Source organism: Bos grunniens, chromosome 8 (assembly GCF_055505025.1).
Source record: "Bos grunniens cultivar Pamir isolate PY7600 chromosome 8, Bosgru_T2T1.0, whole genome shotgun sequence".
In the NCBI taxonomy this organism is placed as follows: domain Eukaryota; kingdom Metazoa; phylum Chordata; class Mammalia; order Artiodactyla; family Bovidae; genus Bos; species Bos grunniens.
The window spans coordinates 83,696,579-83,716,976 of NC_141172.1; the positions used below are offsets into that span (position 1 = coordinate 83,696,579).

The 20,398-nt window shown below is 34.9% G+C and overlaps 2 protein-coding genes across 8 annotated transcripts in view; one reads left to right on the plus strand and one right to left on the minus strand.

Moving 5' to 3' along the window:
* Positions 1 to 20,398, plus strand: part of CENPP (centromere protein P) — a 237,025-nt gene that overhangs the window by 69,620 nt on the left and 147,007 nt on the right. Inside the window, exon 6 of one of the 7 annotated variants that reach the window (XM_086315610.1) lies at positions 3,478 to 5,481. The exons of the other annotated variants lie outside the window; for them this stretch is intronic. Coding sequence (XP_086171736.1) covers positions 3,478 to 3,489 — 12 coding nt within the window. The 3' untranslated portion in view covers positions 3,490 to 5,481. Of the gene's footprint in view, positions 1 to 3,477; positions 5,482 to 20,398 lie in introns of those variants that run through there. 7 annotated transcript variants of the gene reach the window in all.
* Positions 59 to 14,648, minus strand: OGN (osteoglycin). Its single transcript, XM_086315614.1, has 6 exons — positions 14,392 to 14,648; positions 12,883 to 12,979; positions 6,047 to 6,205; positions 4,124 to 4,326; positions 1,953 to 2,048; positions 59 to 1,139 (listed from the first exon to the last, which is right to left on the minus strand). Exons 1-6 carry the CDS (start codon positions 14,563 to 14,565, stop codon positions 969 to 971), a joined length of 900 nt encoding a protein of 299 aa, XP_086171740.1. The 5' UTR covers positions 14,566 to 14,648; the 3' UTR covers positions 59 to 968.

Below are 20,398 nucleotides of genomic sequence, written 5' to 3' on the forward strand. Positions count from 1 at the left end.
TGAACATGAATGTGAATGGGTGGTTGGGAAGGTGGTGTGCAATAGTAATGCCACAGAATTTGCTTTGTTTTCATATTTTATATTTGGATAAATTTATTGATAAGATTCATTCCTATAGTATAAAAAATATTTTGTAGGTATGTCATAACTGAAAGACTTTACAGTGGAGAACTTTATGGCTATATTCTGAGAAACAGAGTGGACTTTCAGTTTTTTTAATAAGCATACTGATTTTGATGTGCCTAGCTTCCTAAAATGTTTTGTGGTGGACTTAGAATGTTGATTATTTAGATTAAATAAATTTTCGTACTACTTTACTAAAGCTTTTAATTGTGTAACCACAAAACAGAATAATTGAACATTACTATATTAGCTCTTTGTCAAGAGAGTAAAATTATGCTTTATTTGGAAAGTTTTGCTTAGGTATAAGACTATACCCTATTTCTCAGGCTAAGTAAAAATATAGTAGCTGCCTTAAAAGAAAGAAAACAGAGTTCCTACTTCATAATGAATAATGTATAAATCATAAAAGAAAGAAAAGTGAGAGATCCTTAGAAATATTCAGCTTTTCAAAGTCTTTGGAACATATGCCTTAAAAGCTTTAGGGATCCAGTGGAAGCCAGGAAAGACAGTTGAAAGTTTCTTGGACTTATCTTTTAACTTTGTAACACTTCTTAATTTTGGGTATTTATATAAAAACATACCTTTTAAGTGTTACTCTATTACGAACTACAGGGATTTTGTAATTCTGTTCAAATATTTTCACATTTCTGTTTTGAACTTAGAGATTCAATCTTACTTTTTACTTGTTGTTATATATAAGACTTTTTTTTAAACATTCTTGCTTAAAGCATAAGTTCCTTCAATAGTCAGATGCAAAATTAATATTAAATATTTATGCTCCTTTAGACATTGTTGAGACAGATTATAAGTATGTGTGTACTTTAGCTATGCTGCATTGATAGTGGTTAAATGTATGACCCTACAGGCAATCTTTTTAAGCAGATAAAACTGTTGGGATGTTTTCCCAGGATGACGGGGTTGCCCTCCAAGCGTATCTCTTCAATGCGGTCCCGAATATAACTGGTGTCATTAGCCTTGCAGAATGTATCATCTGTAATTGAAGTTATGTTGTTAAACTGGAAAACAAAAGGGAAAAAATCATTTATAAACTCCAAATCATCCTTTTGTATGCTATGTAATGAGGTCTGGCAGAATATTTTATCTGTCGATAAAAAGTGATTTTTAAAATATGGTACATACTGTATATCTATCTTCATGGTAATAAAAAACCCTGTCTGAGCAATCTGAGCCTCCCTTTTTAATGTCTACAGTATTACTTTGAAAGAACAGACTACTTGCTTTTTCTAAGAATAAAACTCATGTATGTAACAAATTTCTGAGTACAAATAAGATTGTACTAACTGGAAAATGTATCCTGTTGTATAGTGTCAACTCAAAATGGGTACTGTGTCCTTAAATGTACTTTAAAGAAGTAAAAAGAACAAATGAGAATTCTTGTGATGGTGAAAGACTACTTTTAGTCTCTTTTTATTCCCTCTTCACTTTTCTATTACCCTTGATGTTGGACAATAAAGTCAGCTGGGAAGTCTCCAAAAGCAAGTGTTTACTGCTATTTGGAGAAAGAAACATAAACCACGTCTTAGTGTCCCCTAACTTCAAATCCACATGTCAGATTAACTAGGAGATGCCAGGTACACACCTGGAGACAAGCCATCCTGTAAGAGCAGACCTCATACCTGGTGTTACTGATCCTTTGGCTTTGCTCTGAATAGAACTGTGGCTTCTGGGCAAGAGAGAGCATTTGACTAAATATTAATGCTTTTGATGGGCAACATTTACATATAAGTAAGTGAATTTCCTAATGAATTGTAAGATTGACCCATAGTAATTTGAATTAAAGTCTGATACTGTGAAAGGAGCAATCATACCTGAAGATGAATTACACGCAGACTTTCTGGTAAATTAAGAGGCACAGATTCCAAAGCATTGTGATCCAAGTAGAGGAAGGAGAGGTTATGCAGTTTCTGTAAGGAAAAGGTGCTTTTGCTTGAGTTGATACCTGAGATCAGTGCATTTTTTCACGACTCAAGCTATATACACATATATATAAATATACATATGTATAAAATACATAGATATAGTCATGTATCAATACTATTAGTCATTGGTATGGGAGTTTTTGATTTGGTGGGATTTTTAGTTTGCTGTTTTGGTTTTACAAGTAGTGTATTTCAGTCCTTTACAAAGGGCAATAGAACCCTAATGCATCCCCATGTCTGTCTACTCACCTCACATCTGAATACCCAGTCATAGCCAGCCTCAGCCCTCATGTCAATTTCTGGGGCTCTTTAAATTTGTCTTTGGAATAGGTGATGATATTAATGCTTATGCAGGATTGTATTTGGATCCTGGTACTGCTATAACTTCTCTTGAATCTCCAGAACTTTCCATTTCAGCTCCACTAACTTATAGTAGAATGAATATTCCTAAGAGATGTGTGTGCTTGTTAGTAAGATATCTTCCAAAGCAATGTATTAAATACGTGGCTGGGTATGATTTTTCTTTTTACCCTGCTAAGGGGTCTACATTAGATTACTCTTCATAATCAATAACCCATTATTGTGTATAATTCTGTAGTTTCAAGATATAGTTTCCCCTGACAGTAATGTTTTACCTTACTTTTGATATACATCCTATGGCAGAATTTGGATTCTATTTTTTTTTTTTTTAGAATTAATTTGTTGTTATTTTAATCCTTTCTTAAGCATCCTACATGTGTGCTTAGTCACTCAGTAATGTCCAACTCTGTGTGACCCATGGAACCCACCAGGCTCCTCTGTCCATGGGATTTTCCAGGCAAGAACAGTGGAGTGAGTTGCCATTTCTTACACCAGGAGATCTTCCTGAACCAGGGATCCAACCCAAGTCTCCTGCTTTGGTGGATAGATTCTTTACCACTGTACCACCTAGGAAGCCCTCTTAAGCATCCTACAACCCATTATATAAGAATCAAGCTCCTGTCTTCCCCAGTGGACCTCTTTACATGGATTAGAGTGACTTGATTTTACGTGGCTTTTGCAGCCTTGGGCATTAAGCAAAACTAGAAAATAGCTGACTTTATCATTTTGATGCCAATTTGTCATTAATCCCTTCTGTAATAAATGCGTAAAATAGTCAAATACTTCTTTTGTAAATGTTGACTGGCTCCTGTAGGTCTTTAACATACCAGTTATTCAAAGGTTTACCTGCTCAAATTGTGTATGTTCAAATTACAAGCATTTTTTTGTTTGTTTTTAAAGTAAGGCCAGTCTGAAAGTCCCCTAAGAGTTCCTTAACTTCTGAGGAACTGTTAGAAATTGTCAAAAGGAGCTACAATCCTGTATTTTGAGCAAGGTCTTCTGTTGCTAACCAGTAGCATGATTATCTCAACCTTTCATCTGGGGTTTCTTCCAGGACTGGGAATGAGTACTTCAGATCTATGGAAGTCCTGGGCTGAGGTGATTACTTCTCTGTAGACTGCATTTTGAGACAACCTGGCTACCTAAATCAAAGTAAATCACCTTCCTTTTTTCCTGAGCATTTATTTTCTTGAATGATTAAATTAAGAAATATATTTAATTTTTACTACATACAGAATTTTGTATTAGGTGCCATCATGGAATTCAAAAGAATATTTCCCTACAGAATTCTATGGGCTAATACTTTTAAGTATTAAAAATAAAATTCAGTCTTTACAGCATGATTTTTCTGGTGTTTATGAATTACTAATACTGTAGGGAAGAAGAAACACAGGAAAACTTCCATTTTGAGGTTTTGGAGACTCTTGGTACCATGAGTCTTTGTCTATATAAATAAATATTTGCTGTGTGAACAAAGGAAAAAGATGTGACACCAGGTAGTCCCATGAAACCAAATAAAGTTATTTTAAGTGAGGTACAGGCATAAGCTAGACTTGAATAAGCCTAATAATATCACTATTTATTATGTAATAGTTTTAAAACAAAATTCTAGGCTATAGTTTCTTCTTCTTTTATCATGTTATTATTGGCTGTATAACAATGATATTATATTGTGCTCAGTCATACTATAAAATACTTACTTTGAATGTATTTGCTTTGATTCCTCTACTCTTGATTTTGTTATATTTTGCATTAAATAAAGTAAGCTTGGGAGGGAGAACTGGAAGCTTCAGTAGTTGATTTTCAGCTAGTGTAAGTTCTTCTAACAGAGAAAGTTTTGAAAAAGTACCGTCTTCTATGTCTTCAATCAAATTTCCCGTAAAATCAAGTCGTCTTAAGTTAGCTTGAAGGAAAAATATACAAACAATACAGAAAAAAATTTTTTAAATACATGAAGTTAAATTCTTAATTGTGTGGACTGAGGAAAAGCATTTATTTAACAGGTAATTCAAATTTCTTTTATGTTTAGTGCTTTGCAGAACATGTACAATTAATAGCTCAGTAAGTTTTATTGAATGAATACTCAGCATGTACTCAGTGCTTGACACTGATGGCATTTCTCACTGGAGTTCTAGAATTTCAGGTTTGGAAGGGAACTTTAAGTTAATAGAGTCCTTCCATCCTTTTTTGTTTGAATTCTGAGTATGCTCAAGTAATATGAAAGAAATTCTTTGTTGCAAATTATGGAAGGCAAGCATTATGTTTGATTGAATAGAATCATGTAAATATTTGTGAATTTCTTGCCATCCTGTTGCATTGTGATTATGGGTTTGTTTTGTTTGCATTAGTTGCTCAGTTGTGTCTGACTCTTTGCAACTCTATAAACTGTAGCCCACCAGGTTCCTCTCCTCTGTCCCTGGCATCCTGTCCAGGCAAGAATACTGGAATGGGTTGCCATTCCCTTCTCCAGGGGATCTTCCTGACCCAGAGATTGAACTCAGGTCCTCCTACGTTGCAGGCAGATACTTTACCATCTTAGCCACCAGGGAAGCCCCTGTGATTGTGGGTATATTATCTTAATCTCTCCATGCCTTATTGCTTAAAAACAACAAAGGCAAAAATGTTCCCTATTTTGTTAATGTGGTACATACTGAGAGAGAAATTCAATATGTGTGTATGTATGCATCACTTTTGTTCTGTCTGGGATGATAAGGAGATATGGTCACTTCTCACTATTTAAGGTAGTCATCTATAAAGTCGACAGAAATGCTGAATTAGTGAATATGGAACCATTGCTCCTAGGGAATATACGGATTCGAGCCTTTCATCACACATTTTCATCAGCCAATCAGAAAATTGTATGTGTGTTTCTTTTTTAAAGGCATCTTAAGCACTGTAACTCACTGTAACTCACTTAAATGAAGACTACTTAACACGTATTTTCTCTGGAAGGCACATCACAGCCTTCTTGCAGTTAGAAATAATATACAGCACTTCAACACTATATTTAGGGAGTGTTTCAAACAGCAAAAAAAAAAAGCCAAAAAATGAAAAGTGAAAAATATTGCACTAAGTAGGCTGTAAACGAGGTACTTGTTTAAAGCTGAAATAAAAGACAAAAAAAGCATCTTGTTCTACCTCACCTGGATGACTCAAATTTTTTGCCACAGGCATGTGCCTGTGAATAACCCTGAAAGTGCCAGAAGTATTTATTTTGGGGTTACAAATAAATTTATAAAGTAGGTGAGTTTGAAAACATAAAATCCACAAATAATGAGAAACAACTGTATTCAGTCAGTTGGAACTACCAGTGACAGCATGAATTCAGGATGGTTAATCTCGTCAGTGTGTAGTGGAGCCAGTGTGCATTTCTTGGTATCATTTTCTTCAGAAGCCCTCGACAAAATTGGAATATAGGAAACTTTTCTGGAATGAGTGATCCAGGACTTGGACTTGACTGCAGAAGTAGTTGCTGTGTGTGGTGCTCATAGCAACACCCTCCTGGCAGGATACTTAAAATACCCCAACAGTGACTATCCTACGTGTGACCTAGAAACTTGTGTTTATATGAGTTAAATAACTAACATGAGTTAACACTAATATTTTATTTAAAATTAGCTTACGTATGTCTGCAAAATCTTTGGCGGTCAGCTTTTTAATTTTGTTGAATCGTGCATAAAGATAGGCTGATTCCTTTGGCAAAGGTGGTACAGCATCAATGTCAACTTCTTCACAGTATACAGAGCCACTTAAACAAACACATAGCAGGCATGTGGGCATTTCTGAATTGGGAAACAAAATCATAAAAATCAATAATTTAAAAATATCTGACCTCTAGTATTAAAATTCTTGCTATCATGAATGTTATTACTAATTCGAAAAGATACTTTACACAATTATAGATGATAACAGGAAAGATGTTATGGCCATATTAGCTAGTGATCTATATTGTATCTGGTAACTCAGCGTAATTTTATTTTAAATTCTGTAATACACAATCTCTTTTACTGTCTGTTTTGGCAATGATCATTTATTTAATTGCTGAATTGATTGACAGTTACATTTCTTCATTTGCATATCAAAAAATCATAAAGCTGGACTTAAGGTAAGCACAAGCTTGATTTATCACTTGTGGTAGTGCAAACACATTTCTAATGAGTTTGTTGTTCAGTTGCTAAGTCATGTCCTCCTCTTTGCAACCCCATGCACTGCAGCACACCAGGCTCCCGTCTCCTTCACTGGCTCCCGTAGTTTGCTCAAATTCATGTCCATTGAGTTGGTGATCCTATCTAACCATCTCATCCTCTGCCACCCACTTCTCCTTTTGCCTTCAGTTTTTCCCTGCATCAAAATCTTTTCCAGTGAGTCAACTCTTCGCATTAGGTGGCCAAAGTATTAGAGGTTCAGCCTCAGCATCAGTCCTTCCAATGAAACTAATTAGTGAAAGTATGAACTTGGAATCATAGAGAATGTTGAATTTTAGCTTCGTAATAATCTCCTCCATTCTCCCTTAAACTTAGATTCAAGTAAAAGTCATTTCCAGCAACAACAACAGCAACAAAAATTTGGAGTCATTGTGAGCACTTTTAGAATCCCATTGCACCCTGCATCATTTTTTTTAATTTAAATTTATTTATTTTAATTAGAGGCCTGTATCATTTATTGCACTTACTTGTCATGCCTTCATCCTAGAAGAGTTCCTTAGTCTTTGTTTTTTATATCTTTTTACTGTTTTGGAAATTTTTGAATTTTTTAAAAATTTATTTTCAGGGCATTTATTTTGCAGAATGTCTTTCAACTGGGGTTTATAAAAAAGGTTCCTCATTTTTGGCAGGAATACTACAGAAATAATGTTTCATCCTCTGTGTCATGTATCTGTGTCATTCCTTACAATGCTGTCTTGGGTAACTTGGTTCAGTTGGTGTCTGCCATGGTTCTCACCCTGTAAAATTACTGTTTTTCGCTTTGTAATGAGTGTGTACCTTCTAGAGAAGTACTTTGAGATTCTAAACATCAGGTTTGTTATCAAACTTTCATGTTTTAAAACTCTAGTTTTCATCTATTGATGAGTCTTACTTGAATCATTTATCACTGGGATAGTTGCCAAATAATAATTTTTCTGATTCCATCATTTCTTCTATATTTGTTAGTTCACATTCTGATATGAGGTGGAATGTTCCCTCCTTATTTATTTTTGTCGGTATGAACTTATGAATTCCTTATCCCATGGGTCATATGTTACTGTCATATTTATTTTGATAATCAGATTGTCCCAGATTAGTCGACGAGAACTCCTAAACTCTGTTTTATCATCCCATAGCCTTTTTGTGATTCAATGTTATACAATAAGTTGCACATATTTAACTTGTAAGATTTATAAGTTGGATGTCCATCACCGCAGTCAAGATAATTAACATATCGATCACTCCAAGAGTTTCCTCATGCTCTTTGGTAATTATCTCTCCCTCACAGTAACCACTAATATCCTTTCTGTCATTATCTTAATATGTTAATATTATGAATATATTGAGGACCAGAAACTTAATATATTATGCAGTATATACTCTTTTGTCTGGCTTCTTTAACTCTGCATAATTATTTTGAGGGTCATCTATTTTTGCATTATCAGTAATTCATTTCTATTTGTTATTGAGTTCAGTCCAATTCATTCCATTCTGTCAGTAGACACAGTTTATACAGTCATCTCTTAGATATATTTGGGTTGTTTCCAGTTTGCAGCTATTTCAAAGAGAGCTGCTATGAACGTTAATGTATGGACTTATCGCTTTCATTTCTCTTCTATAAATACCTAAGCATAGAATGGCTGTGTCTTATTATACATATATATTTTACGTTTTGGAAAAAGTCCTACTAAACTGTTTTCCAAAGTCATTGTGCCATTTTAAATTCTCGTTAGCAGTGCATATAAGTTCCAATTGCTCCGCATTCTTTCCAACATTTGGTATGTGTGGTTGGACTTTTTGATTTTAGCCTTTCAAGTAAGATGTGTTGTGGTATCTCATGTTTGAATTTACATTTTCCTAATGACTAATGTGCTGAGCATCTTTTTATATACTTATTTGCCATCCACATGTTTTTGTGTGTGTGGTGAAGTGTCTACTCATGTCTTTTGCCTGCTTTTTAAACGGGTTTTGCATTATTAGTTTTGAATTATATATATTATATAGATATAAGTCATTTGTCAGAATATGTTTTGGAGAAAATGTTTTCTCCAGTTTCTGGCTTTTTTTTTTAATTTTCTAATCAATGTCTCTTAAAGAGCAAACATTTTTTATTTTAATGAATAATAATTGATTCCCTTATAGTTCATGCTTTTTGTGCTGTGTTTAAGAAATCTTTGCCAACCACCAAGTTTTTATCCTGTTTTCTTTTAAAAGTTGTATAGTAAGTCTTGATATTAGGTAGTGTAAATTCTCCAAATTTATTCTTCTTTAATGTTATGTTTCTTCTAGGTTCTTTTCATTTTTATATAAATTTTAAACTCAGCTTGTTAATTACTTAAAGCCTGCTAGAATTTTAATTGGGACTGCATTGAATCTACAGACGAATTTGGGAAAATAGACATTTTAATGATACTGAGTTTTCTGGTCCTTGAATACAGTGTATCTCTATCTATATATTTAGGTCTTTTTAAATATCTCTCACCATTATTGTCTGGATTTTAGTGAATAAATCTTATACATCTGTCATACATTTATACATATATTTTTTTAATATTTTGATTAAAAAATTAAATGTCTCTACTATTCTTTGAGAGCTTACTTATTTTCTGGCATGCTGAGATGTCCCATACCAATCCTTGCCCTTTCCCTGCCCCAGGTCTGAAATCAGCTATTACTTTAAGAAGTACTGGTCCATGTCAGTGGAGAATGGTATTTAGAAACCAAGATTTGGGTGTGCATGTGCTCATTGCTACTGGGATCTCATTGTTCCTGGGATCTTTCAGCAAAGAGGACTGGGAAATATATTTATTTTTATTTTGCTCTCTTTTCATATATAATACAGATAAGGAAATGGCAACCCACTCTAGTATTCTTGCCTAGAGAATCCCGTGGACAGAGGAGCCTGGTGGGCTGTTGTCCATAGGGTTGCACAGAGTCGGACACGACTGAAGCGACTTAGCATGCATGCGTGCACTGGGGAAGGAAATGGCAACCCACTCCAGTATTCTTGCCTGGAGAATCCCAGGGACAGAGGAGCCTGGTGGGCTGCCATCTATGGGGTCACACAGAGTGGGACATGACTGAAGCAACTTAGCAGCAGTATGTATAATACATACATACACATGTATATGTTTTTATACATGGACACACTACACATGGACACACATGTAAACATATATAATATATATGTACCATATGCTCATATAAAACCATAAACATATCATATGCATATATGCACATACATACTCATACAGGGAAGCAAACATGTTTATATCTTTTTCTGTATATCTGTATACAAACCAGGAGTTGATGCTGATACCTTTCATTCCAGTCCATTCCACTCCATTTCCACAGTGTTCCTTCCAGCCTTCCCCCTGACCATATCTTTTAACACCCTTCTCTGATTATGAGAGACCTGACTCTCCTGATCCACTTTGTATTTACTTTACTCAATCCTAGAACACACGTTAAGTAGTTTCATTATTGTTAACCTATAACACTATGGAAAACAAACCTACTCATTGGAATTTTAGTATTTGTCTACTGAAAGTATACATCAAAATACTGAGTTACTTCAGTTAGATTTCCCTTCCTGTAATGTGTTATGTTGCTCATTTGAAATACAATTAAGTTTGTATTTTTCTGTTTGTTTGTCAGTTTGGGTTCTTTTTATCTTATCCTTGTTGATTTTATTTATGAATGTACTATATTTATTTGCTTATGTGAATATAATGTTCTAAAATCAGATATGCACAAAAAGTGTGCTCAGAGAAGTTCTGCCACCTTTTCCCTGTACCTATAGTTTCTGTCTCCCCCTCCTTCCACCCCTAGTCCATCTGTAACCCATAGGTAACTAGTCTCAGCTTAATTGCCCTTCTTGAATTTCTTTCACACAAGTGTATCTTCTCTTATATCCCTTTCATTTTTAGAAGAGACAGCATACTGTAGATACTCTTTTGCACTTTGGTTTTTTTCACATAATCTCTTCTAGAAATCAATCCATATTCGTTATATAAATATTCCTCATTCATTTTTACCACTTCATAGCATTCCGTAGGTAGATGTACCATACTTTATTCAACCACTCTTCAATTTATGGATAATTAGATTGTTTCCAATATTTTGCTGTTGCAAGCAATCCTTCAGAGATTTTGCATATGTATTTTCTTACTTTTGAAGGTATATCTTTAGGATAAATTCCTAGAGGTCAGTTGCTAGGTCACAAAGTAAATGCATATTAGGTTTCATCAAATATTACCAAATTCCTCTCTGTTCTACCAATTTGCATTACTATCAGCAACATATGTCAGTGTCTGATACCACGCAGGTTTTGCCAGTGGAATATATTAATATATTGTCACACTTGTGTCAGATAAGTTAAAAAATTTTATCTCAATTTAAATTTCCATGTGAGATTGAACACCTTTTATGTGTGTAAGGGTCATTTTTATGTCATTTTGTGAATTGTCTGTTCATACCTTTTGCCCATTTTACCCATGGATTTTTTATCAGTTTCTTTTTCCTGGATTTTTACTTGTTCTTTATAAATTAGAGATATTAACTCTTTACAGTGCTGTATATTGAAAATATTTTTCTCAGTTTTAAGCTGTCTTCAGCTTCATTTATGATGATTTTTGCCATGCAAATGTTTTTCATTTATGGAGTCAAACTTACTGGTCTTTTCTATTATCATCTCTGGATTTTGAGACATCCCACAGTCAGGTAATCTTCTACTATTTAAATGGTTTCACTTTTTACATTTAGACCCTAATTTATTTGAAGTTTATTTTTCTGTATAAGAGGGATATAATTGTATCCCTTTTCAAGGTTGTCCCAGACTCAGTTTTTAAAAACATCATCTTTGGGACTTCCCTGGTGGTCCAGTGGTTAAGAATCCATCTGCCAATGCAGGGGACATGGGTTCAATCCCTGGTCTGGGATGATGCCACATGGCACAGAGCAACTAAGCTCCTGAGCCACAGCTCCTGAGCCCACATGCTACACCTATCGAAGCCTGAGCACCTAGAGCCTGTGCACTGCAGCAAAGGGTAGCCCCATCTGCAACTAGAGAAAACTCACGGACAGCAATGAAGACCCAGAGCAGCCATACCTAAATAAATAAATATTTTTTAAAAATAAAAACATCATCTTTGCTTCAGTGATTAAAGATGGTCCCTTGGTTATTTACTAAATTTCTATATGTATTTCTTTCTGTCTGTGGACATTCATTCATGTACCAGTATTATACTTATTTTAAGTTTGGAGGCTTTAAAGTATGTTCTGATAGGTGATTTCATGCAGATCTGATTTTCCATCTGAACTTGAGGATCAACCTTACCCAACTCTTTAAAGAAGTTTATTGTTACAGATTTAGGGAGAACTACCATCTTTGTAATATTAAATCATCCTATCCACGAGCAAGAAATGTCTTTTAATTTCTTCTAGTCTATTTTCACTATGATGCTTTTCAAATTTCTTGAGATATATTTTCTGTTTTGTTTCATTTTAATTTTATTGTAGCACTATAGAAATTAGTGTGTGGTTTTTTTTTTCATATTGTCACGTGAAATAATGGTCTGTGAGAGAGCAATAATAAACCAAATAGAAACTAATAAGTAGTACTTTGTAATTTGTTATTGTATAAGTTTTCTATTGTTTTAATTGAAACATACATTATAATTACGTATATAACCATTTCTCCTGTGAATTTCTTAAAAGCAAAAATAATATTTTATTTACTTTATCCTCAGACTACATGTGAAAGTGAAAGTGAAAGTCGCTCAGTTGTGTCCAACTCTTATGGGACCCCATGGGCTATACAATCCATGGAATCCTCCAGGCCAGAATACTGGACTGGGTAGCCAGTCCCTTCTCCAGGGGATCTTCCCAACCCAGGGATTGAACCCAGGTCTCCTACATTGCAGGCAGATTCTTTACCAGCTGAGCCACCAGGGATTTGCAACTAATTGGAATTTAACAAGTATTTCTTGAATTGATTTTATATAGATAGAAGCACACACTTTACAGAGGCTAAACCCAAACTGAACTTTGGTTGTTCTTGAATGTTCCTATTCCATGTTTTTCACTCATAACGTGGAATGGCAAATGGTGAAAATTCACAATATACCTGTTTGACTTTATCATTGGAGATAAAATTCCACTGTTTGGATTTACTGTATCCTGATGCAGTTTTGAACTATAGCAGATAAAGTTCCATTGTAAGCTACTTTTTAAAGCTCCTTTTAAAAATAGGATAATAGAGTATTCATACTTACCATCATTTTCTTTCTTGGGGGGTAATGGCGTTATATTCTCATCTTTTTGTAATTGAAAACTTTTCTCATTGGGTACTATTATCATAGTTTCTTTTTCCTATTGGAAAAATAAACGTTTATTTACAATTATTTACAATTTGGTAATTTTGGTATTATTTACAATTTGGACTGTAAAACTGAGGGATTACAGACAGCATTCTCCCATAAATGTTCTGGTTGAACAGTCCTTCCACTCTCCATTTGTCTATTAAGTGCTGTTGAATTCTGCTCCACTTCACAAATATCTTGGTCCCTGTGTTTAGAGAGACTCCTAAAGCAATGTAAAGAGAAGAAGCAGAGAACTTTTTTACTTACTACTTTTTAGGGACCAGGAGATTTTGAAAGTATTCTTTAAACTGATTGATAAGATTGAAATCAGCCATGTGAGCCGACAGCTTGTTATAATAGGCCTTTTTTTTTTTTCTAAGCACCTGGGAAGCATGACTATTTATACATATATTATTAATATATACATATATGATAATAATAATACTAGGATATTAGCCAACTTCATTGAAAGAAATTGTAGTATTAACATTTGCTCATCTGTACTGAAAAAAAAGAATCTATTATAACTGTTCACTCTTAAAATACTTATCATCTTATTTATAGTAGAGAACTTTTGAAGGAATCAACATTGTTAAGTATTTGGCTGCATCTCTTATTTTCCATTTTGCGTGTGTGTGTGAGAGAGACACGTACAGACACACTGTAGGAAGGCAGCAGATCCTTATGTGCTGTATTAACTTTTTCTTTATCCAGTATTCATTTCTGTGTTCCAGTAAAACCACAAGTAATTACTTAGTCCCTGTGCAAGCAGAATATGAAAAATGTGGTAGGAAAGTCATCTCTGTAGACAATGACAGTGACAGTTACTTGGTAAAATGATAGAGCCTAAGTTGTTGAAATTGATTGAAAATCATGCTGCATATTAGTAGTTTTAATTTTTTGATACTGTGTAGTTGACATACGTGAATTATTATGAAATCCTGTAGATACAAAATAAGCAGTACTCTTCTATTTATGTACTTGAACTACTTCTTCCTAAAATAATAAACCTTAAACTGGTAATCCATCTTTATTTCTCCTAATACACATTTCTCCTGTTTTATTTTAATATGCAAATAAAAGGCACTATGTATTGTGACTTAAATGTAAATCTCTGCTGATAAGAGATCATCTTTAAATTGAATTTTCCTTAAATTGTATATTTCAAATTTTAGTTTTCCTTAAATTTTATGTTTTGGTTGTTACAGATACTATTTGGTTATCACAGAGTCTATTTATTAATTTGGGAAGCATGCATACTTTAAAAATATAATTTAGGGACAGTTATTTTGAATTGTTTTGAATCATTTCAAGTGCTTTTCCTTTCCTCTTACCTTATCAGACACATTCAGAAAAAAACAAAAACATGCATTTAAATGGGTGACTATTTTATAAATTAAATTTAGAGTAGAAATAAAATACCTTAGTACTTTTTCCATCCAGGTATTTATCCTCATAATCTTGGCTAAAAAAGGTTTCTTCAAGATTATCTGTTCCATAATCATAGATAATGCGTGAATCCTGCTGAGATGGTGGTGCTGGCTTTATCAGAGGCACAAACAGGAACAGGAGAAGTGTAGATTGCAGAGTCTTCATTTTAATAGAAATTAAGGTGACTGAAAACTAATAAGCTAGTGGCCTGCTGACTGTGGGACAATACTCTCTTTTTCCCTGGAAATAAAAATGCAGACCATCGAAGCAATATTTAAAAGCTTAGAGGACTTTTTGGCAGGGTATACGCAGCAGGGGCCAGCGAACAGTATTTAACCCTTTGTGATCTTTAATTAGATGCTAAAAGTTTTTATGTATCAGTGATATTCTGAAAAATAGTTTCAGAAAATGGTTTTAGTTCTTTTTCTATCAAAAATCCAAGCAACGTTGATAATTTCAGTTTTTTAATAATTAGGTACCTTGAACAAAGGTATGCAATTGAAGTCTTCTTAGAATACCTGTAATATAAACAGTTAAAATGAAGACCCATGATCCTGTCTCATGTGAGTTAAAAATATCATATTTCAGCTTTGCTACTTTATAAGAACTCCTGATTTGTATTGGTATGAGCAGAAACAAGTTCCAGGAACAGTTTTAAAACTTAAACTTTAAATTTAACATTTTGAAAAATAGTCATTAACACTTACTTTTAGGTGATACAGAATATTGAAAAAGCCATGATTTCAAATTCCTCAGTTTCATAATTTCCATAGATATCATTATTTTTAGGTAATAGCATTTCTTTTAAAATTTAAGGTATGAAAAATGCAAAAATAGTATTGCAGACTAGAAAACTAATAGAACTTTAATCAAAGATTTCAAGAGAATGAAATGGGAAAGATTCTTTTAGGCTCACCACTGGATTTTATCTGGTGGTACACATTTTCTGCTTTTTCTTAAGTAACTTCAGACAGAATCACTCAGAATTGCTGGTGCTGCGTTTTAGATACTAGTTTGTCAAAAAAGTCAGTGGTTGAAATTAAGCATAACATGGTTTTGTGACTTTTGCAGCACGCTGTTCTTGCCTGCATGGACATTCAAGTTATGCGGTGATATACTTAAGTGCTTGTTAAAAAATAGTTATCCGAGGTAACTGAGACTTAAAAAGATTTAAGATTGCCTTTATATTTACTAAGATTGTTATATGTCACATTTTAACAAACAATATTTAAAATAATATGTGAGAAAAGAGCCTACCGTTGTAGCTGTTTTGAAGTTTTTTGTGGTTTTCCTCAATAGATGGTCATGGCTTGCATTAGCCCCAAGTGGGAGGGTGAATGAGAAAAGCTGTGGAGTGATTTCAAACTGTTGAGTAGAATTTCAGGGCCCAACAGCTTTAAAAGCAGTTTCCATGTGGTAGAGATCTTTGCCAACATTCTTTCTGCAGGGTGAAATGTAGTGTGTTGTACTAGAGAACTAAAATATTTGTAACTGCTGTACTCAGATTGCTTCCACTGATTATCATAAACTTCTGTTATTTTTTACTTTGTGTAATAAATACTCGTAGCACAAATTATTTTTTAGTTTAGTCATTTGAGGCCCACTTCCCCCTTTATTTTGTTATATGTAACAAAAACTCAACTGTCAGAATCAGCTTTTTAAATATAAATGTTACAATTCGGGATTTGTAAAATATGTTTTTGTTTGCTGAATGAAGAAAATAGTATTAATTACCTTAATATTATTTTTTTTGAAGTTGAAGTGGTATCTAGATAACTAGGTGAACATCTTTAAAGATTAATTTTATCACTGGTACTTTTAGCAATCAAAGTAACCTTTCTTTCTCCTCTCAGCTGAAATTTCAGTGTGTGGATATGAATATTTTGTAAAAAAAAAAATAGAAAGTGAAAGAATACTGGTTTGTTTTCTTTTCTACTCAAAATTGGCTTTGGAGTTTTTTGAATTAAAGCTTGAATAAACTAAGATGTGAATACTTACATTTTTACTTGAATGTGAATTAGTTTAAATTTAGTTGTGATATTCTCTGATTTGGGTTGATTTTATGACTTTAAATTCTTTGGAAAAATCTAATAATGAAATAGCAGATATTGATTTGTTTTCTGTTGTGTGGCAGGTTTAACGGGATGTTGAGAAGTGAACTGAATAGATGTTGAATAGATTTAGAGAATCTTAGAGGTTCATAGTTTACTATGGTATACACAGTTTGGTACTTTGTACTACATAAAATTATTTTGTGGATTATAACTTTTTTTTCCTTGAAAAGTTCTGACCAATGTGTATAGTTTTATTGGCATTCATTCATTTGTTGTTATTGTTCAGTCCCCAGTCATGTCCGACTCTCTGCAACCCCATGGACTGCAGCACGCCAGGCCTCCCTATCCCTTACCATCTTCTAAAGTTTGCCCAAGTTCATGTCCATTGCATCGGTGATGCCATCCAGCCATCTCATCCTCTGATGCCCTCTTCTCCTTCTGCCCTCAGTCTTTCCCAGTATCAGGGATATTTCCAGTGAGTCGGCTGTTTGCATCAGGTGACCAAAATACTGCAGCTTCAGCTTCAGCATTAGTCTTTCTGATGAGTATTCAGGGTTGATTTCCTGTAAGATTGACTGGTTTGATCTCCTTGCTGTCCAAGGGACTCTCAGGAGTCTTCTCCAGTACCACAGTTTTGAACGCATCAATTCTTCGTCTCTCTGCCTTCTTTACTATTCAGCTCTTACAACCATATGTGACCACTGGGAAGACCATAGCCTTAATTATACAGACCTTTGTCAGCAGAGTAAATTCATTCATTTAGTAGAAGTTTATTGAGTGCCACTTCTCTGCCAGTACTGTAGAAAAATAAACCCAGACAAGCAAAACTTGTTTTTTCCCTTCAAGGAGGAAGAGTTTGTAAGTAAGCAAGAACAGCAGCAAACAAGCGATAGAAGGCACAGTGAGCGACCTGCTATACAAAAATATTCTGCAGTGATCTGGGAAAGGGTAAAGCCACTGAGGTGGCACCAAACTGACTTCTGTAGAGAAAATGAGGGGGTAGTCAGGGCAGGAGCAGACCAAGGGAGAATTGCTCTAGGAATGGAAACAGCACATAGGTGGGGGAGGATAGATCATTAAGATAATTTATAATTAGTTGTATATGGCTAGAGCTTAGAGGGAGAAAGAGAAGAGGTTAGGGGGGTGGTATATATTAAGAGATCAGACAGGGTACTAGAGGTCAGATTAAGGAAAAGTCTTTTATACCTTGCTGTGGTGTTTGACTTTCATTTGTATTCAGTGAGAGACCACTGAGAAATTTTTTTAAGCCAGCGAGTGGCATGATTCTATTTTCATTTTAGAGATAGCTCTCTAATGTTGCATTTCTGAAGAATACTACTAGTTACCTATTTTATTGGTTATTTATTACAGGTATAGTGATCTAAAATAACACACCTTTATTATCCCATAGTTTCTGTAGCTCAGGAGTCCAAATATGGCTTTGCTTGTGCATGAGTGCCAAGTTGCTGCAGATGTACCCGACTCTTTGCAACCTTTTGGACTGTAGCCCTCCAGGCTCCTCTGTCCATGGCTTTGTTTATACCTCATTTGCAATCAAGGTGTTGGCTAGGGCTGTACTCTCTTTTCAAGGGTCAAGTAAGGTAAAGGTGTATGAGCCTATGTGGTTGTTGGCCACAACTCCATTCAGAATGTAGGACTAAGCCTCAGCCTTGCTTGATGTTGATTGAAGGCCACCCTCAGTTATTTGCAACGTGGCCTCCACCATTGGGCAGCTCATATTATGGCAGATTTCTTCTTCATAGCCAGAAAGGAAGATTAGTATTCCAACAAGATGAGCAGTACAGTTTTTGTAGCAATCATGTACCTGTAATCATATATGCCATCTCTTTGTAGTATTTTGAGATCAGAGGTCATATCCACATTGAAGGGGAGATGACTGCACAAGAAAGATTCTAGAAATATTCAGAGTTACACCGAAAAATATGTATGTTCCCTCCCAGAGTTAGTCAAACTAAAGTTTGAGAGCACAGTTCCAAAGACCATCTTCATTTCTTATACCAACTGCAAGTTTGAGAGTTTCCCAAAACCACCCTTACATTTGATAATTTGCTTAAAGGACTCATGGAACTCACTGGAAGCCATTATTTCATGGTTATGGTTTATCACAGAGAAAAGACACACATAAATATCACCCAAACGAAGAGAGGCAGTAGTCAGAGTCTGGGAGGGTTCCACATACAGAACTTGTATTGTTCTCAGGATGTTCTCATCAGTGCCCTCCCAGCATTGACGCATGACAAGGAACATGGGTATTGCCAACCAGGAAAGTGCTACTGAACCTCATGGTTCAGCTTTTACTGGGGCTTCAGTACATAGGCATGATCAATTGAGTATTCCACATGGTTGAACTCTGCCCCCAGTTTGACTGATTCTACATGACCCATCCTAAACCACATGGTTGTCTTTCTGGCGTGGCCAACCTAAGACTGTTAGGTTTGGCCTGTCCCATTCTAAAATCTGTTGTTGTTGTTCAGTTGCTAAGTCTTATCCAGCTCTTTGCACCCCCATGGACTACAGCAGTCCAGGCTTCCCTGTTCTTCACTGTCTCCCAGAGTTTGCTCAAACTCATGTCCATTGAGTCAGTAATACCATCCAATCATCCCATCCTCTGTTGCCGCCTTCTCCTCCTGCCCTCGGTCTTTCCCAGCATCATGGTCTTTTCCAATGGCTGTTCACAACAGGTGGCCAAAGTATTGGAGCTTCAGCTTCAGCATCAGTCCTTCCAGTGAATATTCAGAGTTGATTTCCTTTAGGATTGACTGGTTTTATCTCCTTGCTATCCGTGGGACTATCAAGAGAATTGTTATTGTTGTTCAGTCGCTAAGTCATTTTGTGACCCCATGAACTGTAGTACACCAGGCTTCCCTGTTCTTCACTATCTCCTGGAGTTTTCTCAAATTCATGTCCATTAAGTATAACCCTCATTTTAAACAAAGATATAGATTAATTCCTAGAAGCTGAACAAAGCCCAAACTGCTCTTTGGAGTCAAAGTCTTTACTACCCCATTTCCAGTGTAAAATATGTTTCAAACTTAGATTGTTTTCTACTCCAAAAAGAGCTATTTAACTTTCACTGCACAGTAATAAAAGATGAATGCCGTCAAGGCTCAAGAGCAGGCATTTATCCAAAATTGAGAGGGTTATCTCTGTGGAGTTCTTTTTGTTAACCCTACTACATTATCCTTGGTATCTTTGTAGGGTTTTATGTCTTTGAAGGTGTATCAGAATTTTACCTTGTGTAATTGTTGCTCCTTCAGTGTGGGAAAGACCTCTGACTTGTTTCTAACCAACATTCTGGGCTTTTTGTGGGACGTCTATGATTTGAATCTCCGTATCAAATACCTGCTTATACCTAATAAGCAGGTATAATACACCTAATAATATAATATACCTAATAAGCAGGTACAATACCTTATACCTTGGTCAAATGAAATAAAGATGGGAACCCAAGTACTTTCTGGACTAGAAGGCTAAAACTTAAAGGGAGGGGAATTATGACTCAATATAAATAAGAGTTAATGTTTAAAATGGATCATATTTGTGATTTTAATTTTTCTGAGTAGTATTCATAAGTCTCCGTATAATAAGTTTGCAACCTAAACATGCAACGACAGACATATCCAGAAATGCTGTGATATTTACCTGCTGGGCATAGCAGGTTATATTTATTTAGGAAATTGGAACATAAAAGAAACTGGATTTTTAGCTGTTATGATTTAATTTTGTTTCCAGCTGCTGTTATTCTTCATTTCCAAGATTTAGAAAAGATGGATTTGGAATCAGGAAATTGGAGTTTTAGTTCTAGCTTTCCTTGGACTTCTTTGCTACAGTAAAAGTATACAGAAGAAACAGGTTTATTTTTTTTAGCTTTCATACCATGGAATTGGTTAAGTGTGTTACATGATATGCATATATCTGCGTTT

What these genes read in the sequence shown, in the direction of transcription:
- OGN (XM_086315614.1), bottom strand. Translation starts at nt 14,565, where the DNA reads ATGAAGACTCTGCAATCTACACTTCTCCTGTTCCTGTTTGTGCCTCTG. An exon ending in CAAAGATTTTGCAGACATAC is followed by an intron (nt 4,327 to 6,046) that starts GTAAGCTAATTT and finishes TTTTCCTTCAAG; the next exon opens with CTAACTTAAGACGACTTGAT. An exon ending in TGCGTGTAATTCATCTTCAG is followed by an intron (nt 1,140 to 1,952) that starts GTATGATTGCTC and finishes TTTGTTTTCCAG; the next exon opens with TTTAACAACATAACTTCAAT.